Consider the following 25411-nt stretch of genomic DNA (forward strand, 5'->3'; position numbering starts at 1 on the left):
AAACATGAAATCCCTTTTCTTAGTTGAACAGAATTGTGCCCCACCCCTGTGACACCGTCACGGGATGAGATCCTCAGATCAAGGCACTATTAGCAGCTTTTTATTTGCAAATTGCTGGTCAGAGGGCTTAAAACAAATTGACAACTTTTTGTGAAAGTACATCAGCTATAACTATAGTTTATTCCGATTTCATTAGAATTTGGTCTGATTGCAGAAAATGTTGACTAGAAAATGGAAACGGACTGTAAGGACAAAAGTTTGTTCAAGTGCTTGTTGCTAGAAACTTTGTTTCAAAGCTTTTGTTTACATATGTTTGGGAAAAAAAGGATATTTTGCATTTCTTAAACTAAGTTATGCCCTGGTAGCACTGGTATAAGAAAGCAATGGGGGATATTGTATTTTCCAGTCTTGTGAATGACCCCAGGACCAGCAAGTCTGGAGTTAATCCTCTGAAAGGGCGATATGACTGGGGTGTATGGTGTGAATTTCAGCCCTGCAGCTGTGTAAGACTCCAGTGAGAGTCTGAGCTCTTAAGGTTTTGGAAACATAGTTGTGTAGATCTCTGTGATTTCCCTGTGCTGTAGAAACAGACATGCTTTGTAGATGCCTGTTGCGTTCACAAAAGAACCGGACCGCTAGCCTGACTAGAATAGCTTGATCCTGACTCATTACATGCTCTTTACATACTCCAGCTTGTTTTGTAGGAAAATATATTACAGGCACGTAGTCTGCCTCAGGGGCAGAGGGCGGAGTCCCAGGACACAGCAGCATTTAAAAACTGCTCTTCACTCCACAACACAGCAACGTTCCTAGAGCTGTGTTGCTGCCCCAGGGCTCAGGAGAGGAGACCGACAGGGACAGTGGGACCTCAGGGAGGGACAGGGCTCAGGAGAGGAGACGGACAGGGACAGTGGGAGCTCAGGGAGGGACAGGGCTCAGGAGAGGAGACCGACAGGCACAGTGGGACCTCAGGGAGGGACAGGGCTCAGGAGAGGAGACCAACAGGGACAGTGGGACCTCAGGGAGGGACAGGGCTCAGGAGAGGAGACCGACAGGGACAGTGGGAGCTCAGGGAGGGACAGGGCTCAGGAGAGGAGACCGACAGGGACACTGGGACCTCAGGGAGGGACAGGGCTCAGGAGAGGAGACAGACAGGGACAGTGGGAGCTCAGGGAGGGACAGGGCTCAGGAGAGACTGACAGGGACAGTGGGAGCTCAGGGAGGGACAGGGCTCAGGAGAGACCGACAGGGACAGTGGGAGCTCAGGGGGGGACAGGGCTCAGGAGAGACCGACAGGGACAGTGGGAGCTCAGGGGGGGACAGGGCTCAGGAGAGGAGACCGACAGGGACAGTAGGAGCTCAGGGAGGGACAGGGCTCAGGAGAGGAGACGGACAGGGACAGTGGGAGCTCAGGGAGGGACAGGGCTCAGGAGAGACTGACAGGGACAGTGGGAGCTCAGGGAGGGACAGGGCAAAGGAGAGGAGACCGACAGGGACAGAGCTGTGCTTCTATCACCTTCAAAGGTAAATGCTGTATTGAGATTTTCTAAGTAATAAAAGTTATGTTTTCACTATCGGCATTCAGCAACGTACCAGAAATAAATGCTTACTGCAGGTGCTGTTCCAGCTGCTCTAGGATATCAATAAATTCAGTAAATTGTGGAAGAAGGAAAGAACAACATCTTTAAACAAGTGAAGCTTGAAAGGGAAAGTATAATGTGCAATGTTGAGTGTCTGATCTATGCTCCTGCGATGCATTGATCATCCTTGTCCCATTGATCTTTGTATTTCTTTAAGATAATTCTTATCTTTAATAAAAAAGTATTTCCCAGTTATTTCACATTGTGAAATAAAAGGGACTTCACCCGGAAGCATTTTGTTTGTGATTGCTAGTAAATGTTTTGACTCAATGTTACCTGCATAACTGCATTCTTAAGCTGGCTCCCTTTCTATCTTTTTCTGTCTTTATCTTTTTCTGTCTTTCTTCCTTGTTCCTGTTAGCAACATTTATAATTATGCCTTTTGTATTATGGTACTGTGTCTCGGTGCTGTGTGTGACAGTCCAGTCTATACTGATACTGTGTCTCGGTGCTGTGTGTGACAGTCCAGTCTATACTGGTACTGTGTCCCAGTGGAATGTGTGACAGTCCAGTCTGTATTGATACTGTGTCTCGGTGCTGTGTGTGACAGTCCAGTCGATGAAGGTACTGTGTCCCACTGGAGTGTGTGACAGTCCAGTCTGTACTGGTACTGTGTCTCGGTGCTGTGTGTGACAGTCCAGTCTGTACTGGTACTGTGTCTCGGTGCTGTGTGTGACAGTCCAGTCTGTACCGGTAATGTGTCTCAGTGTTGTGTGTGACAGTCCAGTCTATACTGGTATACTGTGTCCCAGTGGAGTGTGTGACAGTCCAGTCTGTACTGGTACTGTGTCTCAGTGCTGTGTGTGACAGTCCAGTCTGTACCGGTAATGTGTCTCAGTGTTGTGTGTGACAGTCCAGTCTATACTGGTATACTGTGTCCCACTGGAGTGTGTGACAGTCCAGTCTGTACTGGTACTGTGTCCCAGTGGAGTGTGTGACAGTCCAGTCTGTACTGGTACTGTGTCTCGGTGCTGTGTGTGACAGTCCAGTCTGTACTGGTACTGTGTCTCAGTGTTGTGTGTGACAGTCCAGTCTATACTGGTATACTGTGTCCCAGTGGGGTGTGTGACAGTCCAGTCTGTACTGGTACTGTGTCTCGGTGCTGTGTGTGACAGTCCAGTCTGTACCGGTAATGTGTCTCAGTGTTGTGTGTGACAGTCCAGTCTATACTGGTATACTGTGTCTCGGTGCTGTGTGTGACAGTCCAGTCTGTACTGGTACTGTGTCCCAGTGAAGTGTGTGACAGTCCAGTCTGTACTGGCAATGTGTCTCCCAGATGTGCATTGAGCTGTTAATATGCATGTTGACATGGAGCACAAAGAAGACAGAAGACAAGGGCGAGGCTGGGCAGGGCTCCTGTGGTTCAGAGAGCATCAGTAAAGGCTGGATGGAAGGCTGAAGACCTGGCAGCGTCTCTGGGTGCTTGATTTCAGTCAGTGCTCGGAGAAACCCTGGACACTGGTGGCGATTGACTTGAAGAACACACAGATAATGGGCCCATCGATAGGAAGTGTGACTTCGCTGACAGACAGCTGCAGACAGTGCTCTGTCTGGAGATCTGGAATGCCGATAAGAGCGGAATTTTAACACCCCCGCCCCTTTTCCAACCACAGTTCTCTCAATGAAAGAGGCAGAGAAAGAATTGCAGTGTTCATGGGAATGAGCATCTCTGTGTGATGGAACAAGTAATAGGTTTATTCCATGCTGAAAAAAAGAAGAAAGAGAACACAATGTTTCGGCCGTGGAGCCTTCTTCAGGTGTGAGAGAGACAGGGCAGTAGGCAAAGGTAAAGTAGCGGGAGAACAAAGGTTGGGAGGGAGGAGGAGTGAGAGGCGGGAGCAGGGGACAAAAAGAGAGGCCAATCAAGAGGTGGGCCAATCAACAAATCACCTCTTGATTGGCCTCTCTTTCTGTCCCCTGCTCCCGCCTCTCACTCCTCCTCCCTCTCAACCTTTGCAGCCTACGCATGCCGACGCAGCTACCCACCTGAACTATCTCTGTGTGATGATGCCCAGGGAAACGCAACTCTTCAGCATCAGGAAAAGCCAGAACCCACCATGCTTGAAAGATAAGAGATGCCTTCCAGTCAGGATCAGTGCCAGTGAGTCTGACTGTACGGCAGCTACTTCAGCAGAAGCACCTTCGAAAGAACACAGAGACAATACTGTATTGTAAAAATTCTGGTGTGATCTTTGTTCTTGTGTCAAACGTCTAAATTCCTAAGGATTGAGTTACGGGAAACGAGACATTTTGCTTTTGAAAAATATTCCTTGAAACAAAGCTGTCCATTCCCCACAGGTAATTGTACCTGCACTTCATGAATGATACTCAGACGCATCCAGTGTGCCTGGTTAACTTGCTTCATTTACTTTGCTATTCAGCTATAGTCTGGGCTAGGTTATAGTTTGAAAACCATGATTGCACTTACTGTACATCTACAGTATTTCTGTCTCTGTAAACTCGTGCTGCTTCAATAATCTCTTGCGTTTGCCTTTGTTTCGACCAGAAATGATTTCGCCCGGCAGCCTGCTGTCCGAAGAGCAGCTCCTGTGCTCGATCTGCCTGGATGTGTTCGCCAGCCCGGTCTCCCTCCCCTGCGGGCACAACTTCTGCCAGGCCTGTATCGGGGGGTACTGGGACAGCGGGGGTGCGTGTCAGTGCCCGCTGTGTAAGGAGGCGTTCGGCCGAAGACCCAGTCTCCAGATTAACCGGACCTTGAGCGAGATCGCGGAGCAGTTCAAGGCCACGAGAAGCAGCCGCGCTGACGGGGGCGCCGCCGGCCCAGGGGAGGTGCCCTGTGACGTCTGCACTGCGGAGAAGCTCAGGGCGGTGAAGTCCTGCCTGGTGTGTCTGGCCTCCTACTGCGACGAGCACGTCCAGCCGCACCGCGAGGTCGGGAGACTGAGCAGGCACCGGCTGGTCGACCCAGCACGCAGCTTGAGGGACAAGCTGTGCAGGAAGCACGGCAGACAGCTGGAGCTGTTCTGCAGGAGAGACCAGGCTTTCATCTGTCGGCTGTGCACCAAGAAAGACCACCGGACACACAGCACTGTCCCCATAGAAGCACAAAGGCTGGAGCTTCAGGTTGGTGGAGATGTTCAATGTTGAAATGCGCAAGAGCAATGTCTGTGTTGATCTGTGCGCAAGCGCTTCTTAAACATGTGAGGTCAAGATGAAGTATGCTAATAAGAAATATAATGCTTTTTTCATATATTGCTTAGATAAAATGATAACTTATTCATGCAATATAACGCCACCGCCCATATGACATAAAATTCTAAGATCAAATAGTTTTAATATCATCCTGAACTCCCTTGAGCGTTTCTTTGATCAGCACAATTTCAAATCTTAATCCTCCGCAGAAATTTGGCCGATTTGAAGCTCTGACTGCATATCATGTTTTACTCCTTGTAAAGTTCTACCAGTCTGGACTATCTGATTCAGGAAGTGATGAATAGTCTGTGTGGTCCTGTGTTTTATTATGCTGCCTGCAGAATAATATGAGGAAGACACAGGCACAATTACAGCAGATGGCCCAGGACAGACTGAAGAAGGTGGAGGACGTCAAAAAATCTGTGAAACTCCACAAAGTGAGTCCTGTAATGAGCCTTGTCAAATCTTTCTGAGTGGGGTACTGCAGGGTTCACTGCTGGGGTCACTGCTCTCTCTGAGACAGTCCTGTCAGTGTTTCTGAGTGGGTACTGCAGGGCTCAGTGCTGGGGTCTCTGCTCTCTGAGACACAGTGAGTCCTGTCAGTCTTTCTGAGTGGGGTGCTGCAGGGGTCACAGACCTATCTCTGCATCATCAAATACAGGATTGATTGGACGCACACTGTATACTTCAAAATATACTGATGGAAAAAAGAAACGCAACATTTCCTGGAAAGAGAATACTACAGTTACTCTGTAGTATTTTCACAAAAAGTTGTCAATTTGGTTTAAGCCCTCTGACAAGTAATACAACTTGTTGTATTACAACTTGAAAGCTCATTAGGTGCTCTTTTACCCAATGAGGTCCAGGTGGAAAAATGCCTGATCAGGTCACCTTTAAAAAGGCCTTAATTCAAAGCTCAGATCACTGCAAGATAAAGGCCACACTTAGTCAGTTTTCTGTGCATTCCATAATGCCTCCAATGTCACCAGATGCAAGGGAGAGGGCCATTGGCATGCTGCAGGCAGGCATGTCATGTGCCAGCGTTGCCAGACACTATGGAGTAAGCCTCTCCACTGTGTCCCAGCTGCAGAGAAGGTTTCAGCAGACAGGCAGACTGCAGGTGGCTGCAGATAACCGTCCAAGATCGGGTCCCCTTGTGTGACCACACCAGAGCAGGGCCGACACATCAGACTGGTCCATCTGAGAGATCGTTTCAGATCTACCACCCGTACCGCTGCTGAAGCTGCCAGCAGACACAATGTCCGCATCAGTGACAGGACAGTGAGGCTCCATGCTGCTGGCCTTAGAACAAGGAGACCTGTCAGAGGCCCTCTGCTCACACCTCCTAGACATCACACCCGACTGGCTTGGGCCAGACAGAGGCTGCGATGGACTCTCTCAGCCTGTTTCACACAGACGGGAAGGCCAGAGTGTGGAGGAAGGGGTGTTGCTTTTCTTTTTTCCATCCATTTATATTGCGACAAACCCTTGAAATGTGTTCCAGACAAGGCTGTGCTACCACAACATTTATTAATTAACAACTTCTCAATATCTCCCCACAAAAGCCTTCATCGGGACAAAAGTGCATTAGCTTTTGGGCCAAAATTATTTTGTGTAATTAATGAATAGATTTCAGAGTATATAGTGTGCATCCAGTCAGTCCTGTTTTTAGATTGCTTTTTTTGCGACAGCAATATTTGGGTTCTTTTCTTCTCTTTCTACCTTTCTCTGAGCACCCTAGGGGGCTGCAGCCCAGAGCTTGAGAAGCACTGGCTCAGATCATTTGGTTTCTTGAGGCTCATTGGATAGCACGCATCGGAGAATCCGATAGGAACTTCCTGCAGGTTTCGGCTGTTCAGAGATTTCCCTGGTTCTCCCGTCCGTGTCCTCTCGCCCCCTCAGCGCTGGGTGCAGAAAGAGATGAAGGACAGCGTGAAGCTGTGCACTGCGCTGGCCCACTGCGTGGAGAGGAGCCAGGCCGAGGTCATCAAAGCGCTGGAGGACAAGCAGAGGGCAGCCGAGGTGCAGGCTGAAGGCCTGATCAAGGAGCTGGAGCAGGAGATGGCCGCTATAAAGAGGAGGAATGCAGAGCTGGAGCAGCTCGCCCGCACCGAGGACCACCTCCTCTTCCTGCAGGTGAGAGGACGTGTGGAACATGCTTCACGCACTTTGGGGCAATCTGAAGGCAGACGTCAGCAAACAGGCAGGGGTCCAGGCTGTGACAACAGACAACTGAAGGAAATCCAAAGGGCAAAACCAGAGAGAGAAGGCAAAGTCCAAAACCTGAAAAAGGCACGAGAAAAAGGCCAAAAGGAAACAAACAAAAGTTGAAAAACCAAGCTGCACACTAGGGAACACAGAGACCAGGTGAGAACACACTCAGTCTGAGTGCCACAGAACAGCAAATGCAGGTCTTACATATTTGCCGGTGGTATTGATTTCCTTCCTGACCTTGCTGTCATGGTAATTGATTGACAGGTGTGTTATTAGTTGTGTTTCAACGTGACTAGCAATCCCATGGCAGAAGCAGCTGTGATACTATGGAGCAGACCACTGTCTGCTCCGTATGGACAACAGCTATTTGACCCCACAACTCACACTGGCAGCTCACTGAAGCTCAGCAGGTGTTAGCCTGGTCAGTACCTGGAGGGCAGACTCCTGGGAAAGCTAGGGTTGCTGCTGGAAGAGGTGTTAGTGGGGCCAGTAGGGGGCGCTCACCCTGCGGTCTGTGTGGGTCCTAATGCCCAAGTATAGTGATGGGGACACTATGCTGTAAAAAGGCACCGTCCTTTGGCTGAAACTGAGGTCCTGACTCTCTGTGGTCATTAGAAATCCCAGGGTGTTTCTCGAAAAGAGTAGGGGTGTTACGCCGGTGTTCTGGCCAAATTTCCACCTGTCCTTTACCAGTCATGGCCTTCTAATAACCCCCCTCTCAGAACTGGCTTCTTCACTCTGCTCTCCTCCCCACTGAGAGCTGGTGTGTGTGAGCAGACTGGAGCATCATCCAGGTGGGGCTGCACACTGGTGCTGGTGGAGGGGATCCCCATTACCTGTAAAGCACTATATAAGTGTGAGGAATTATTATGTCTACAATAAAACCCAGTCTAGCATTTAGAAGGCAGTGCTTCTGAGACCTGGATGTCCACTGAGTAATGCGAGAGTGAGATTTAACAACAGCTCTTACATTTGCTTGCTTCATTCATGCCCCAGCTGGGAATAATTCTCCACCACTTGAAAGATAACCTTTCAATGTGGGCTGTTTTGGTTCTGTTAGCTGAGGACAGAAGGCTTTTATAAGCAGTTCAGGAGAATAGCACAACTGCGATGACAGGTAGGGGCTGATTAGTGGTGGCGTTAATTAGATCATTGTAAAAGTGCGTCACTCTAATGCTCTTGTTACCAAAATGATAGTCAAATTCAAAGTCTAGTCAAAAGTCCTGAGTGTAAAATGTAGCATTTGCTCCACTGTCTCCACCCTGTAGTCTAGTGAGAGGATCGCTAGCTTCTTGACAACAAAACAGTGGTGTCTTACTATATAACTTTACAGCAACATTATGTGGTATTAAGTGCAGAGGAAAGTGCTGTGAAGCAGAGGAATGAGACGTCAGAAAACTAAGGCGGGGGGGCATCCCATAATCCTCAGTCTTACAACATATGGCGAGCCACAGGGGACACACAGTACATAACAACAACTCACAATGCTGAATCTCTCCTCTCTCTCTACTCTAGTGTTTCCCCTCCCTGTGCTCTCCTCCACAAACCAAGGAGTGGTCCAGCATCACTCTCCCCACAGAGCCTAGTGCGGACTCCTCTTGGGAAGCTCTGACCCACCTGGAGGAGAGATTCCTGGAAGAGCTAAGGAAGTTGAAAAACAAGGGTTTGTATTCTGTGTGAGACCTGACCAACTGAAACAGGCTTTCACGCTTGGAGGGTCTAACTTTGAGTGACTCTGATACTCATCAGAAACAGGCTGTGCTCTGAAATCCAAAACCACCCACAGACTTAACCTGCACAACAAGTATCTGAAGAAATAACACAGGTGCTGTTAAACTCTTTGACGTCAGTGCAATCAGATGGTGCTGTTTGTTTTTTTCTGTGGAACTCGTCCAGCTGTTTCTTGAGAGAAGTCAGGGTATCAGCTTCAACAACACGGCAGCTTGTTCTACCCTCCTGCCACCCTCTGTGTAAAGCAGAGCCTCCTGTCCTGACTGAGGGATCTCCTCCAGCTGCTTTTTGAGAGAAGTTTGGGTATTGGTTTCAAAAACGTGGCTGGACTACTTGCTCCACACTCCCACCACCTTGGTTTCTTTCAAGATATGGCTGTCAGCTTTATATTGTAGCATTTCTATCTTTATTAGCTAATAGCAAGCAAATCAAATATATTAAATAAGAATCAGATTTAATTTTAATAATTCTCCTTCCTTACTTCTTTATATTTAGCATAGGCACAAGGCACAAAGTCACACTGTACAAACACCCGAAATGCCACCCAGACTACACAGTTAGACTCAATGCAGAATCACAGGAGGCTGAGGCTCAAAACCACCGTGTTTCTTCTTCAAACTCATGGCTCGCAACTTTTGTGGGCTTTGATCAGAGTTGAGGGAGACTTAAATACTAAAGCATTCAGTGTGTCATTCTGGGCACTTGGTTGAGTCCAGCCCTTTACTCACTGTACCCAGGACTAAATCTCAGCCTTTTGGTGACTATAGTTTTTCTGTCTTTGCTTCTTTGCTATGTAATGCCCTTCCTCTGACTCTTTAAGAAACAAATTCTTTGAGTCTCTTCAAAAACAAACTCAAAACCCATGTTTTTACCAGGGCCTGTGTCTGATTGCCCTATATTATATCCTTTATGTTCTTGATGGGATAGATCAAGCTGAATTGTAAGACCAGCGTGTTCAGTGGTCATGATTAAGAGCCTGTGTCTTCCCAGGACCTCAGGACAACCCTGCCAGGAGAAGGTCATCGTGCAGCTGGAGAACAATGGTCCTGTCTTACATGTGGACGGTCATTCTCACTGCTGTACTGCTCGGCTTCTGTGAGTATTGAGGAGAACGACAGTGTTCTCTTCCTGTCTGGAATGGAGTGTGGGGTAGCGTGTTTGAGAACTAGTAAATCTGTAATACTGCACTGAAATGTTTGAATTGGGATATTTTTTGTCACTGTTAGCATTATTCAGCAGTTCGGTCAAATTCCAGTAATGATTAAATGAGACAACGAATATAAAGGGACAGCAGTATTTATAGTCCAGGTGACTAGCTGCGTCAGCATGCTTAGGCTGCAAAGGAACAAGTAATAGGTTTATTCCATGCTGAAATGGAATAACTTCCACCTTTCCAGCATGGAATAAACCTACTACTTGTTCCTTTGCAGCAGTATTTATTCTTTAGCATGAACTTGCCTAGCTGAGGAAGTGACAGTGTTGAATGAAGATCAGTGCTGTCACAGATCACCTTTTACTTTATTAGGAATGAACCAGGGAGGCAGCCAAGAGAGTGAAGTAGGGAGAGTATCAGCAGTATCAGCACTAGCCAGCTCTCTAGAATCCTAGTGATCACGTGTTATAGCAATCATTCATGATGGTACAAGATACAGTATAAACTGACAATTTAAATATGCCATATCAATATTAATGGTCTTTTTGTTCTGGACTTTTTATTCCACGTGTTCAGTATTTCTAAGCTGGCGACGCTTGAACTGTGTATCTTTGCAGATGCTCACACTCATATGCAAAAGCAGACCCCACAAGATGAAATGAGAAATGCACAAATCTCCTCCACCAGCGTGAGGATGGGTAAGCACAGTGGTTTGCAATGTTTGGGCAGTTTATATGGGGAAGACAGTAAACCCGCTGGCTGGAATGTTAGGGGTCCTAGTTAAGAGGATAGAGCCTTTTTGCCCATCACAGGACACACATTCACAGCAGGGCCAATTATCCCTGAAGTCAATTCACCTACCCGCTTTGGAGAGTCTTGGGAGGAAATCAGAGCACCTGGAGGAAACCCAGGTAAACACGGGGCGAACATACAAACTCCATGCAGATAGCACCCCAGGAATTGAAGCCGGGGCCCGAGCACTGCTAATCACTGTGCCGTGTGCATTACCATTGAGCCTTTCAGTGACAGAATAACAAGAGACACATTCCATCGCCTTCCCTAATCTCCATCCTGTTGAGAACCTGGGGAAACAGTGGCACACAATCCACTCTCTCTCTTATTTAGTGTAATTCCATTACTGTGTCTCCTCTTCTCTGTCATCTAAAAAAGGAGCCATGACATTCTCTGATTTCCTCAGGTAACATTTTCCTGGTAAACATAGCTGCTTCTTCCTCTATTACCGGCAGCTGCCTGTATTCAAAATCGAAGACATTTTCACGGAGAGATGAGTTTCTCGCTTTTCTCAGGCACAATATTGCTGAAAAAAGTCTGTACATTTATTTCCGTCTCAGTAGCTGCATGAAATCCTAACAAAGGTGACAGAGTGGTGAGAGGTGCAGTAGAGAGACAAGCAAAGCAAAGGAAAGTCCCGGGTGTGAGACCAATATGCGTAGGCGAGTGGAAGAGTGCAAGATTAGGATCTAACCTTCATTCCAGACCTCTATTTCAAACTCCATAGATATTCCCTTCCATGTTCTCTTCAAAATAATCATAATGAGGTATATTGTACAAGTGCATCGTAAAGCCTCAGAATCAATCATCCATAGTGCACAGGTTCCTGGACCTGTTGCTTTTTTGTGTAGGGATCACATTGCACTTGACAACATGAATTGTAACTCCTGTGGATCACCACTGCTTGCATTGGCTTATTAAAAATTCTTGAATTTCCGCAGAATAAAAGAGAAACCAGCAAAGTTTCAGAAGTAGACAGTAGAAGCAGGACAGAACGAGAATCTAAGACGTTTGTACCCATATTTGCATTTATATTCCATCAAAAATGTAAGTTGCATTTGTCACACTGAGGTTTCCAGGCAGAACTCGGTTGCTGATGTTTCTAAATCATTTGATGTTGTATTATTGGAGAGATGGTTTTACCACGTCTGTCTCCTCTCTGCCCCACAGTCAATGTGACTCTGGACTCCAGTACTGCTCATCCCAGTCTCATCCTGTCTGAGGATGGGAAACAGGTGAGACTGGGAGACGCACCACAGGATCTCCCTGACAATCCAGAGAGATTCGACCAAGACTTCTGTGTCCTGGGCGCGGAGGGTTTCACCTCGGGGAGACACTACTGGGAGGTGGAGGTGGGGGACAAGACGGAGTGGGATTTGGGAGTGGCCAGAGAGTCCGTGGACCGTAAGGGAGAGATCACGTTGAGCCCAGAGGATGGGTACTGAAGTATTTGGCTCAAGAATGGAAAGGAGTATCAGGCACTTACTGACAATGCTGTTGCTCTGCCCCTGAGCACGAGGCCCCGGAAGGTGGGGGTGTATGTGGACTATGAGGGGGGGCAGGTGTCCTTTTACAACGTGGAGGCCAGCTCTCATATCTACACCTTCATGGCCTCCTTCACTGAGAAGCTCTACCCATACTTCAGCCCTGGTCTCAACAGCGATGGTAAAAATTCTGCCCCACTGATAATCTCTTCTCCTGCACACATAAAGAATAAATAACAGGTTATCTCTGGAACAGGCAGCAGGAATTTAAGCCAAAGAGAGTACTAAACTCACATATTGAAGTGGACCATACCAAAGTGTCATGGCATTATTAAAACTGAGAGGGTGGCACAGCAGCACATTGCTGCCTCACAGTGCAGAGGCGTTTGTATGTTTCCATGTGTTCACCCAGATTGTGTGCAGGTTACATTCTGTGTGCCTGCCCTGTGAAGAAAGATATAAGATGTGAAGAAGGAGTTAACTGAGTCCTTTCTGCATGAGGACTGGACTTTTAAGTAACAGGCTTAGGGTTGTGGCAGCAAAGGGGGATAACTGATAAGGATTCCAGAGGCCAGCTAGGAACCCCCCCAGGGAAGGAAACCTAACTCTGACCATTAAGAGTGACCAAAGTCTGTGAACTGGCCGGACACCGTGACCTCCCCCCATTACCATGGTAACGAGCTACGTCAGAAGCGGCAGAAAAGGGCTCTATAAACTGGACGTTTTGTACCAGTATTTCGAACAGTACTTCGGTTTTATTGTTCCTTGCACGCAATAAAACTCACCTGTTTAAACTTCATCTTGGGATCCAGAACTGATTTGTCTGTTACAACACCTGTAATGGACTGGTGCCCCATCCAGGGTGTATCCTGCCTTGTTCCCGTTGCTTCCTGGGATATTCTTTGCCTCCCCTGTGACAATGAAATGGTAGAAGCAGTTTGAAAATGGGAACACAAGCTGACAAAATCCTCTCTTAAAACTGAAAAGTTTGTCAAAATGTCAATTGAAATTCCTGTGTTAACAACTCATTTTGTTACAGGAATTCCAAAGTAGATCTTAACCGAACTTTGTGGTCTGTATCAATATCTCTCAAGTATCACTGTATATTGACGTTTTTAAGTACTTAAATGTAGTAAAATGTGTTGAAATATTGTAAATTTATACACTTTGAACTGTGCGTTTACTGTATGTATGAAATGAATCATTGCTGCTAACTCTTTTTTGACTTTATTGCATTTTACAGTAGCCCTGTGGTCCCTGGTGACATGACAATGTTAAATTAAATAGTAAAACATCTCTCTATCCAAGTTTATATCACCCTACCAGTAATGAATATTAGGTACGGAATAAAAACCTAATGGTCTCCCCTTGTTTCACTTCTAATGCAGAAAGCATCAAACTGAATGAAAAGAAAAGTATGATACCCACCAACGAGCTTTCTTCCCTCCTTCTCCTGATCTTTTAAGAAAGCTTGTGTTCTCTATTCTAGTCCATGACTTACCATTCTTTTCCATTCGTTAGAGTCTGCGTTGTCCCCATATTTTGAAACGTTGGAGCTTGTTTTAAACTGCACTTAAAGACAACCAGACTACAGAATACCAGCCGAGAGAGAGTTTATGGTGAAACTGCACAGCTCCACCACATCTGGAGTTCTGTAGAGAACTCTGGGTACCACCCTGCCACCTAGACTATATATTATATAATCTATAGATTTTATTGTGGCAGTCCTCCCTCCAAAGAGGTGTTGCCTGACAGAACCATATGCTGCAGACAGCTCCCTTTTTATTGTTTATTTTTAATTGTAATAGCCCCTGGGTCTATCTGTGTCTTGGTTCAAAACCCAGTACATGTACATGTACAGATCCTATCACTGTTCTGTCAACACACAGTAACTTGGAAAATGAGGCTGGTGGAACTCAACATGCAAAAGCTAAAGACCTATATTGTTTAATAATTCATCTTAATATGTATATTAAAATGAGTCATGGTGCAATCTTTCATCCATCCATCTACTTTTAAAGACGCTTTATCTGGTATGGGGTCACTGGGGAGCCAGAGCCAATCCCAGCAAGCACAAGCACACAGTCACATTAGTGAAAATGTTCCTAGAAGCCGTTTAGCTTACTAGCCTGCCTTTGGACTATGGAGTTAATGCAGTCTTACTCTATTTAGTACTAGAACTCTATATACATGAACATCACTCATTATCATAATAGGATGAAATGTTCTTCAGAATCATACTCACTTGCAGGATTTACATAGCAGAAATGTACGCTCTGGGCCTCTGATTAGGAATTGATTGTTCAGTTCTTGCACAAAGGCACACTTTCTGTCATCAAGGTAAGTAGTGAGGAATCAAAATGTGTAATGACGTGCTCCACAATACTTTTTTTGCATCACAAATGTTTCCACAAACACCATCAACTTAGAAAGGAAGAGGTGGTGACGGATCATTATGTTTAATCCATCAGAACCATGTCTGTGTGACAGAGGAAATCTGAAGAAAAGAGGATTCAACTGAGCCCCAAAGATGGATCAGACCACAGACAGTAGTGAGGAGGATCTTCTACCTTTATTCTCAGTGTACACAGTGGGAGCTCCATGGAGCACAGGAATCTCGACGAATAGGACCAAGCACCTGGCATTAAATATACTTTCAGCTGGAGGTGGCTGGCTGACTATTGCCCACCTCTACTGTGAGTTTCTGACTAAGTGGTTAATAAATTGTGCGTTGCAGAAACTGAACATCATTTAGCCCTCCCACCTACCCTGCATGATTATATCAGACTACACCCCATAATACTTCCACTCTAGTGTTCTTCATCACAGGAGCCTATGACAAAATAAGGGAGTTACCGTGGCAACCCCAGGACTTGGGGCGAGGTGGGGTGGGGGGGAGTGATGACCTTGGCGTCCTTTACTTGAGCCTGTGTGAGTAGTAACCCTCCCCCCCACGGAGATTTTAAGGAGGCCAGTGTCTTCCAGCCCTTATCTGTATGTTTTGATACAGCTACCCACCAAGTTCCTTCCATCAAGGCCACCTTAACATCTTCTAAACATTCTCACGGGAAAGGGGCATGAGGAATGGGGGCACTGCATGTACTGTACTGTATATCAGCTTTCATGCAGCTGTCACGGAATTTGAAGCTTACGCAGAAGCGACAGAAAAGGACAGACATTGCAGAATATGAATGTGCTATTAGGACAGCAAAAATGATCATCGCTAACCAATCCCAAAATCATTATTAGTATCAATCAATACTACAGTTTCAATCAATATTAGCCATTCTATCAATATTCATGAGTAGAATGCATGTGCACTGATTAAAAAACATACTTATACAGAGGAACAAGTAAAGGTTTATTCCAGGCTGAAAAGAGAAGAAAGAAAACACAACGTTTCGGCCATGGAGCCTTCTTCAGGTGTCAGTTCAGTGCCTTTGTGCAAGAACTGAACAATTAATTCCCTCACACCTGAAGAAGGCGTAGGCCTTTGCAGCCTACGCATGCTGACGCAGCTACCCACCTGAACTGCTACATACTACTACAGATTCCAGTCCAATCCCAGCAAGCTGCTAGCACAAGGCAGGATACACCCTGGATGGGACGCCAGTCTGTCACAGGGCACACAGACACACACACTCACACACCAGGGCCAGTTTTCCCAGCATGTCTTTGGACTGTGGGAGGAAACCAGAACACCCAGAGGAACCCCAAGTAAACACAGAGAGAACATGCAGATTTAAACAGAGTCTTTCACACTAGCACTTCAGCAATCGAGCCCAGCACCCCAGCACTCTGATGCTAACCACTAGTCATCATGCCACCCATCATCCATGAATAAATGAAATAGGTACATTTGGTCATAAATCACTGACTACAATTCAAAGACTCAGCGATTTAGAAAACAAAAGGACAAATCAGCTCTATTGTCATTGTTGTTTTTTGATTTTGAACATTTTCAAGCAGGTTTTATTTTAAGAAACTAACAATCTTGATTTAGGTGTAGGCATGATGGCGTAGTGATAAGAGTCACTTCCTTTCAACGGTGAGGCCCTAGATTCAGTTGTCAATTCAATACAATTCAATTCAATTCCAGACCTGGGGTGCTATGTATGTGTAGTTTGTAGGTTTTCCCCATTACTGTGTGAGTTTCCTCCAGGTGCTCCGGTTTCCTGTCACAGTCCAAAGACATACTGGGAGGGAAATTGGCTTCTGGCTAAACTGGTCCTGCTGTGAGTGTGTCTGCCCTGCGATGGACTCACGTCCAGTCCAGGGTGAATCCAGCCTTGTACTTGGTGCTTGGCATAGATGCTGGCTCCCCTGTGACCCTGTACTGGATAAAGTGATTCGAAAATGGATGGATGGACAATATTGATTAAGAATTACGATTGGTCAGAAAGACCGATTCTATGATTTTATCCTATGTTGTGACTAGTCACTGTCGCAGCCATCGTTGCAGTCATAGTTGCAGTCGTAGTTGAGGGCCTAGTGATTTATTTTGGGTATTTATTGTTGTATTCTTCTTATTTATTGTTATTGTCATCCTGTAAAGCGCTTTGAGAAGCCACCTTTAAAGGCGCTATATAAAATAAAGTTTTTTATTATTATTATTATTATTATTATTATTATTATTATTATTATTATTACATTATCAAAGGGTTTCCTTTTATTGTACTAGGAAAGTGTACCTGGAAAGTGCGTGCGCCTATATATGCAATCGCGCGGTAAAGTCGCCTCAACCGGAGCGATGTGCACGGCTGAAATGCGCTGACTCGAAGCGTCTGCAGAAACGCAGCCTCGGGCCGTGCGCCGTCTGCTGCGCGCTCCGGGGAGAGAATGGCGGAGACTCCGCTGAAGTTGGAAATCCAGCTGTCGTCGCTCATAGAGAGGAACGTGCAGAACACGGTGTCGGAAATCGCGCAGCTGCTGCGAGGCAGCCTGGCCGGCCTGCGCGCCGAGCTGACGCGCAAGCGGAGGCAGAACCAGACCCTCTCGGCGGAGCTGCGCCAGCTGGAGGAGTCGCTGAGAGCCGAGAGGCGGCAGCTGTGTCCGGCCAGCCCTGCCGGTGAGCGGAGCTCCAAAGAGCCGAGCCGTTCATCCGAGGGCAAGTTTCCCTTCCCGTTTCCCTAACGAGGCATCGCACACGGCACGGGACGCGGATGATAAAAGTCGTTGTTTTGCGTGTGGAAAAGTGCGTGGATTTCATCTGGTCTCTGTGTCTGGTGCGTGGCATGTATGGCACCATCTTAGCCAGTGGGACTGACGCTTAATATTGGCTGGCTGTACCCCTGTGTGTTCTGTGGCAGTCTGCCCTGTCTGTTCTTTTGCCACATATCTGGGCCAACAGGTGGTTGTGCTGCTGAGTCTCTTGAATATATTTCTGTCCATCCGTTTTCTAAACATTTCTTCCAGTACAGGATCGTGTGGGAGCTGGAGTCTATCCCAGCAAGCAACGGGCACAAGGCAGGATGGGACACCAGTCCATCACGGGACAGACACAGACACACACGCACACACTCACACTTTCCAGAAGCCCTACTAGCATATTCTTTCGAACGTGAGAGGAAGCCTTTTGGAACATTGGGAGAACATGCAAACTCCACACTTACATCACCTTAGGTCCAGAATTGAACCCAGAGACCCAGTGCTAACCATTACACCACTGTGCTGTCCCTCTCGAATATTTCTCCGCACCCAAAGTGGTGGAGTCTCATGACTCGTCATCGTCACAGCAGAACATGAGCGCTGTTCCCTCAGTGTGGATGGATCAGTGAATCACGTGGAAATGTCTAGTGTGAGAAAACAGAGAGTCCTGATGGAAAAGTCTGTCTTGAATGTGTAGCTACAGGCATGTCTGTTGATGCCAGTGTTCAGCTCATACTGTGTGTGTACAGTGCTTGCTAAACCTGTGCTGATCTGCTAGTGGGGTAGATCAGAATAAGCTTTGCACAACCTTATTCTCCTTTGCTCCACACCGATTGAGATAAGTGCACCACTGCATCCCCATCTTTAGATAAGATCACTTTATTAGCCATATATAATTACTTCTATTAGGAATTTGTCTTTTCACAGTCTTTTCATGAGACACACAGACAGGGAGAGAGAAGCTGGGGGTCAGAGCACAGGGTCAGCCATTTATACAGCAACCCTGGAGCAGCTGGGGTGAAGGGCCTCGCTCAGGGGCCCAACAAAGTAGGATTCCTCTACCAGCTATGGGATTTGAACCAGCAACTTTCCAGCCGCGGGTGCAAATCTTGAGCAATAGTGCCACTGCTCCGCCCCAAGTTTGATTGATAACTTGGAATCCACAGTGATGGTTTTAGGGGGTGGTGAGAGGCTGGGTGTCTGCTCAGTTCTTGTCAGTGGACAGTTGTACGGGCAGCACAGTCACTTGTGTTTCCTAGTCAAAGTCACTCTTGTGTGAGTTGCCCATCAGCTCAGCTACACTCTGAACTATGACCTGGGACAGTTTGAGCTGTTGTGGTTCAGTTGTGACAGGAAGCACTTTGTAGGGTGACATTTGTTGTAAACTACCTCTGTGCCTCTACACGTAAAGGAATACCAGGCTCGCACATAATACTGGGAGTAAATGTGGTGTTGTCATTTTCCATCCTTTTCTGACATCCTCATGATGACATCACTTCCTATATACTTTAGTAACCAAAGAAACTGAGAGGCAGCTTTATAACTCACTATGCATGTTGCTAAGGCTGCTATGGAGTTATCAAAACGCCACTATCTCTGTTGTATAAATTGGCATGAGTGATATAACAAGAGTTTCCTGACAAGGGAGAAGGGAGAGGTTTAGACTTGGCAGTGGTTTTCTGTGATATCATTGGAAAGATACCATATCAGTAGCATATATTGTACAACTATATACTGTACATTACCACATATTCAAGATTTGATAGAGGAAAAGGACCATATTCAAGTGAACCTGAAGTTCCTTTGTATGAAGCAAATGAAAAGCTCTGCAGGCCGAGGGACAGGAGGGCTCTGTGTGCTCAGGGATCTCCAGAGTGCTCTATATAGCTGACAATCGACTCTTGTGTCCTGACTCCCGATGTATCACAACAGGGCCCAACTTCATGAACTCAGCATCATAAACAACGTGGTGCAACTGTGTAACTGTAGGTAACTGCGTTGCACTGGAGAAGTGCATAAAGTGCCACCCTCGTCTTAACAGCAGTACAGAGGGGACCCCGCCAGAAATCACCTGGCTTGTTGTTTTGCATACATGTCATCAGTTAATAAAAAAAACTAAATTTATTATGCGTCACAGGGGTCGGTACTAATGTTTCTGGAGGCAGTGGAAGTGGAGGGGTGTTGTGGTGGCCAGGCTGTAGGCACTGTACTGTACTGTGCTGTCACACCACAAACCAGTGTGTCGTCCATTGTCCTCCTCGCTGTCTTTGCGTTGTGAAGTAAATACAGCACAAGGAGGGTGGCATGGTGGCTCAGTGGTGGACGTTGCTGCCTCATAGTGCTGGGGCCCCGGGTTCAATTCCAGACTTGGGAGTCCTATCTGTGTGGAATTTGCATGTTCTTCCCCCTATTCATGTGGGTTTCCTCAGGATGGCCCTGTTTCCTACCACAGTCCAAAAACATGTGGGAGGTTAATTGGGTGCTGGGAAAACTGTCTCTGTGTGATATCCTCTCCAGGGCGTACCCTGCCTTGCACCCAGAGCTTGCTGGGATAGCAAGCCCGTGCCCCTGTGGTGGGTTATGATGGCAAAAACACGATCCAAAAGGTTTTCTTAAAAAAAATGTCACTGGTGGCCTCCCTGAAAAGCTGTCCCAGAGCAGCGCTGCTATAAAACATGCCAAGAGAACCCGTCCGGAGGCGGGGTCGTGCTCGGGCCTGGAGGGCGCTAAGAAACCTGGGGCGTGCTGCTCTCTCCATGAAAGGCGTGCTCTTTTCCTCCTCACGCAGGAGCCGGAGAGGGCTGTGCCGTGGAGGATGGGGGCGGCGTGCCGGAGCCAGAGGAGGGCCCCAGGACGAGACACGACCGGGGGCCGGCACGCGCGCCGGACAAGGAGGGCGTCCGCAGCCAGGGCAGAAGTCAGCGGGACGACTCGGGCGCCTCTTTCTACGTCATTGAAATCGACCCCTCGGCCATCGATCTGCAGTTCGTCCTGCCCTCTCCTGTTGTCCCCGCGGAGCCGCTGGGCTCGGAGCACGGCTCCACGGACGGGGATCCGGGCGACCTGCTGCGAATTTCCCACGCGGGATCTCCGCGGGTGAATGGGCACCTTGAACTGGAGCCGGGCGGCACCCCTCCGGGGCTGCCCGAGCCCCCTGCGGGGGCCCGAGCCCCCTGCGGGGGGGACAGCCAGCCACCCTGGCTGTCGGGGGACGCTGACCTTGCTGCCGGGGTCTTATCCCAGGCAGAGGGTCCCGCGGATGGCTGGTGTGCCTGGACGGCGGAGAGGGCGTCTGTTTGCTCTTCGCCCTGCGATGAATGCCAGGCGGGCGCCCCAGAGGGGGACGGCGTCCCTCTATTCGGGTCTCAGCCGAGTGACCAGAAGCGTAAGTATTCCTTTGGTCCTGTTTCTGCTCTCTTTTCCACTTTCTAAGGTGACATGGGTTATCTCATGTCCTGGGACATGTTGAAGTGCAGTGCTGAGGCTCTGGGCTCAATTCCTGGGGTACCATCTGCAGGGAGTTTGTATGTTCATCCTGTATTTGCTTCCGTTTCCTCCCCCAGTACAAAGACATGCTGTCAGGTTAAATGGCTTCTGAGAAGATTTCCCCCCTGTTGTGAGTGTGCCCTGCAGTGGACTAGCGTCCTATCCAGGGTGTATCCTGCCTTGCACCTGTTGCTTGCTGGGATAGGCTCCCGCGACCCTGCACTGGATAAAGCCGTTAGAAGATGGACGGACAGACATTAATTCAAAGATGTGTAAAGTCTGGGAGGTTGTAGCTGAAAGACGTTGTAGCTGAAAGCATCTGTAAGTCTGCACCTGCCAAAGAGTCAGGCTGAGAACAAATTAATTTCCAAATGTGCCTAATATGAATTGGAACACTTCTGACCATAATATTAATACATCACATGGTTTGTTTTTCGATTGTGGGAACAGTACAGTCGCTACCCAAAGCAACGAGATATCTCCTGGGGTGTTGGTTCTCTTTCAAAAGATTAATAAAGCTAATGTCTGTGTTTGTCTCCCTCTGCTCTTGGCACGGAAAGCCGAAACACCGGAGAGCGACACTGCTGCCCCTGATGAACAGGACGAGCTCTTCGCTGGCGGAGAAGAGCCCCAGAGATTTTCGCGCACACCCGTTCCCCACGCTCAGACTGGCCCAGGGCAAACCCTGCCCCCGGGCCACTCGGCTTCCGGATCCGAACCTCCCACACCAGCCCAGTCTCCCGGCTTCCAGATGGAACTGCGCCGGAGCAAGGAGAGTCCCAGTCTCCACGGCGGCCCCCTGACCCAAGAGCCCGCAGCGGGATATCATTGCCCGCACTGCGGCAAGAAGCTCTCCAGCTCCTACAGCGTCAGAAGACACCTGCAGATTCACATGAGGGATCGCTTCAGGTGCGCCGAGTGCGGGAAGACGTTCGGGTACCTGAGCAGCTTGGACAGACACAAGCGAATCCACTCGAGGCCCGACGAGCCGCCCGGGAAGATCTGCGGTCCACCCGCGGGCCACGTCCGACGGCTCAGACGTCGGAGAGGCAGGAACCCGCTGGGCTGTATCCATTGCGAGGAGCCGGCGAGCAGGCGGAACAGCCTTCCCCCGCACCGAGCCGCCCAGCACCCCAAGCGCCGTCGACCAGCTGAGCCCCCAGTGCCCCAGAAGGACGCAGAGGCCGGCGGGAAACCCCGATTTCCCTGCGGCCAGTGCCACAAGAGCTTCACCAGGCGCTACTCCCTCAAGCGCCACCTGTCGGCTCACACGGCCCACGGCCCGCCCCCCGCTCCCGGCAGGACTCAAGAGCTCGGGCAGGGAGGCGAGAGGAGCAGGCGGTGACGGGAGTTCCCGCCGAGAGGACTGACTCCGGTTCCGCGAGTCGGGCCACAGCCCTGCGCCCGGGACCCGCGCGAGAGGTTCTTCTGCGGCCCGTACAGTAAGAGCTGCGGCCGAGCTCCCAAGCTGCGCGGTGCCACCCACGTGGGGCCACGCAGACCAGGAGGCCTGATCGGTGCCCGCGGTGCGGGAAAGAGTTTCCCCAGCAGAGCCTTCCGACCGTTCACCTGCAGGGCCACAACGTGACGACCGCCCGTACTCTTGAAAACCATCTAGGGTTCTCGACACTTGAGTCCATTGAGAGGAGTGACCATATAACCACCGCGAGTCATAGAGGGCCACCGCCCCGCGGGTTTAGGCAGGAACTCGAAGGTGTTTGACGACCAAATACTTGGGAACGGTTGTGATTAAGACAAACCAGCAAGCCAATCACAGGCAGGGGAGATGAGATGAGATGATGCTCTGACCCTCCAGGACCCAAGCAGTGAGAATCCCTGGCTTAAAGTATCCGGGGTGGATGGTATCCAGGATGGTTGAATTAGAGCCAAGGAAATTTAAGGCAACCCCAACAGACATGTCCTCCACATCTTGCAGACCTGAGTTTCTAAAGCAGCTGAGGGATGAGGGACCCAGGATGGCTCAAGTCTTTCCCTTAACCTTGCTGCTGAAGCCTCTGGTTCTGAACAGACGCTGGTGGAAAAATGTTGAATCTGGATTCGAATGCGTTTGTCTAATCACAGCTACTTGGTGTGGGCTAACGCTGGCTGTGTCTTGGCTTCCACCAGGAGCCATCATGGGAGAACAGTGCCCTAGGAGAAATGAGCCCCTTTGATGGCAGATGGCCAGCAAGGCTGTTTCATCAGGATGAAGTTGATGAGATCATGGCACCACTTCAGAAATGGGAAGTTCTCATCATGGTCAGCTTGTGTTGGAACCCAGGACAGAACCTGCAACATCTGAGCTCTCATCACAGTCATCTAGTGACGAGACCCAGGACAGAACCTGCAACGTCTCAGCTCTCATCACAGTCATCTAGTGACGAGACCCAGGACAGAACCTGCAACGTCTCAGCTCTCATCACAGTCAGCTAGTGACGAGACCCAGGACAGAACCTGCAACGTCTCAGCTCTCATCACAGTCAGCTAGTGACGAGACCCAGGACAGAACCTGCAACGTCTCAGCTCTCATCACAGTCAGCTAGTGACGAGACCCAGGACAGAACCTGCAACGTCTCAGCTCTCATCACAGTCAGCTAGTGACGAGACCCAGGACAGAACCTGCAATATCTCAGCTCTCATCACAGTCAGCTAGTGACGAGACCCAGGACAGAACCTGCAACGTCTCAGCTCTCATCACAGTCAGCTAGTGACGAGACCCAGGACAGAACCTGCAACGTCTCAGCTCTCATCACAGTCATCTAGTGACAGGACACAGGACAGAACCTGCAATGTCTGAGCTCTCATCACAGTCAGCTAGTGACAAGACCCAGGACAGAACCTGCAATATCTGAGCTCTCATCACAGTCATCTAGTGACAGGACACAGGACAGAACCTGCAATATCTGAGCTCTCATCCTGGTCAGCTAGTGACAGGACACAGGACAGAACCTGCAATATCTGAGCTCTCATCCTGGTCAGCTAGTGACAGGACACAGGACAGAACCTCAGTTCATCAGATCCAGAGATCTCATCCTGCCCTTAGAGCAAGAGCTCAGTACTGGCTGAATTGCTCAAGAGCCCTGATAAATCTCTTTCACCTTTCATTCAACCTGTTTGTGACACCAGCATTTATTTTTCCAGTATTTCCTGCTGGAGGAACGTTTGTATTAGTGAGAAATAAATAATAATTGAAATAATTAAATATAAGTAGAAAATACTTCAAAACACACAAGATGCAATGAGGCCAAATCTAGGTTTTGGTCCATGTGATGGTCATTTTAAAGACAGACCAAAAGACTTTAACAATGCGATTGCTTTTTTTTGTTGGCTTGGTTGTTGCCTGAGTTTGTGAGATCGCTGCCTCGTTGCTGTCTGGCAGTGCTAGAACTTTGGGTTCAATTTGAGACCTGGGATGCTATCTGTGTGGAGTTTGTATGGTCTCCCTGTGTTTGTGTGGGTTTCCTCCCAGAGCCCAAAAACATGGTGGTAGGTTAAACGGCGCGATGGCTCTGTGGCTAAGTCTCTGCACCTGTGGCTGGAAGGTTGCCGGTTTAAATCCTGTGGACGGCAGGGAATCCTACTCTGTTGGGCCCCTGAGCGAGGCCCTTCACCCCAGCTGCTCCAGGGGTGCTGTATAAATGGCTGACCCTGTGCTCTGACCCAGACTCCCTGTCTGTTTGTCTCATGGGCAGCAAGGCTGGGGTATGCAAAAAGACAAATTCCTAATACAAGTAATCATATATGACTAATAAAGTGATCTGATCTGGGAGAATTACCCCTGGTGAGAGTGTGTATTTCTGCTCTGGGATGGAGTGGTGTCCTGTCCAGGGTGAATCCTGCCTTGTGCCTGTTGCTTGCAGAAATAGACTCCAGCTGCTCTGCAACCCTGTACTGGACAAAGTGATTAGAAAATGGATGAGTGGATGTAATATGGTCCCTGTGAGGTGGTGTGGTTTTAGTTCCAAGCTGCATCTCTCCTGTCCCACAACTTGATGTCCCTGGTTGGTTCTGTTGATTTAGATATTTAGATGTGAAATAAGGGTGCAGAAGGCCAAGAAGTGTCTTCAGTGTTTTCGCCCTTTTTTGCCAGAAGCATCGGGAGCTGCTGTGATGAGCTTCATTCGTTTAGAATGATCAGTTCCTTTGGGTGCCATGAAAGTCCCAAATTCAAAATGAATTTGGAAATAAAACAGAAAGTGATGTAAGAGCAGAAGCATGGTGTGACAAAAAGAGTTGTGCTCTGGAATATCTATGGTGATGAAAGGTTCGCAGATCTGTCTACATGTGAAAATAAATTTACCTGGTTTTCATTTGATTGTTAAATGGGTGTTTTGTTCTTTGCTTCTTGACCTGCTCTTCTCCCTGTTAAATCAAATAATGTGAACTGGAAAAAGGTTTAGTTGCGTCTAAGTTGGCTGGTGTTATTTTACTAGCTGCTAAGTGTTCTGACAAATTAGCCCAGTTATCTGCTGGTTCATAATCTTCTGTGTTACATTTCACTGAGGTATAAATCAAGCAGTTACATTCACATTGTTGTGAAAGCTGTGAACTTGGTGTTCCATTGTTACGGACTGCGAACGGGCACAATGATTCGGCCTTGTGCTCAATAA

At 48.3% G+C, this 25411-nt stretch overlaps 2 protein-coding genes across 3 annotated transcripts; both read left to right on the forward strand.

Annotated features, from left to right (window-relative positions):
• Nucleotides 1-3297: 3297 nt before the first annotated feature.
• Nucleotides 3298-13381, forward strand: LOC102683306 (E3 ubiquitin-protein ligase TRIM39-like). The gene is made up of 8 exons (XM_069188083.1): nucleotides 3298-3426; nucleotides 4147-4724; nucleotides 5135-5230; nucleotides 6696-6929; nucleotides 8523-8670; nucleotides 9729-9833; nucleotides 10509-10589; nucleotides 11854-13381. Exons 1-8 carry the CDS (start codon nucleotides 3342-3344, stop codon nucleotides 12126-12128), a joined length of 1602 nt encoding a protein of 533 aa, XP_069044184.1. The 5' UTR covers nucleotides 3298-3341; the 3' UTR covers nucleotides 12129-13381.
• Nucleotides 13382-16900: 3519 nt separating this feature from the next.
• On the forward strand, nucleotides 16901-25111 carry LOC107075321 (zinc finger protein 696). Of its 2 annotated transcripts, none has more exons than XM_015346141.2 (3): nucleotides 16901-17274; nucleotides 20104-20700; nucleotides 21362-25111. In XM_015346141.2, exons 1-3 carry the CDS (start codon nucleotides 17007-17009, stop codon nucleotides 22144-22146), a joined length of 1650 nt encoding a protein of 549 aa, XP_015201627.2. In that variant the 5' UTR covers nucleotides 16901-17006; the 3' UTR covers nucleotides 22147-25111. The 2 variants fall into 2 exon arrangements, with proteins under 2 accessions (XP_015201627.2, XP_015201628.2); XM_015346142.2 differs by having other exon boundaries at nucleotides 16901-17235.
• The last annotated feature ends 300 nt before the right edge of the window (nucleotides 25112-25411 follow it).

This window comes from Lepisosteus oculatus, chromosome 4, assembly GCF_040954835.1.
Source record: "Lepisosteus oculatus isolate fLepOcu1 chromosome 4, fLepOcu1.hap2, whole genome shotgun sequence".
NCBI classification, from domain to species: Eukaryota; Metazoa; Chordata; class Actinopteri; order Semionotiformes; family Lepisosteidae; genus Lepisosteus; species Lepisosteus oculatus.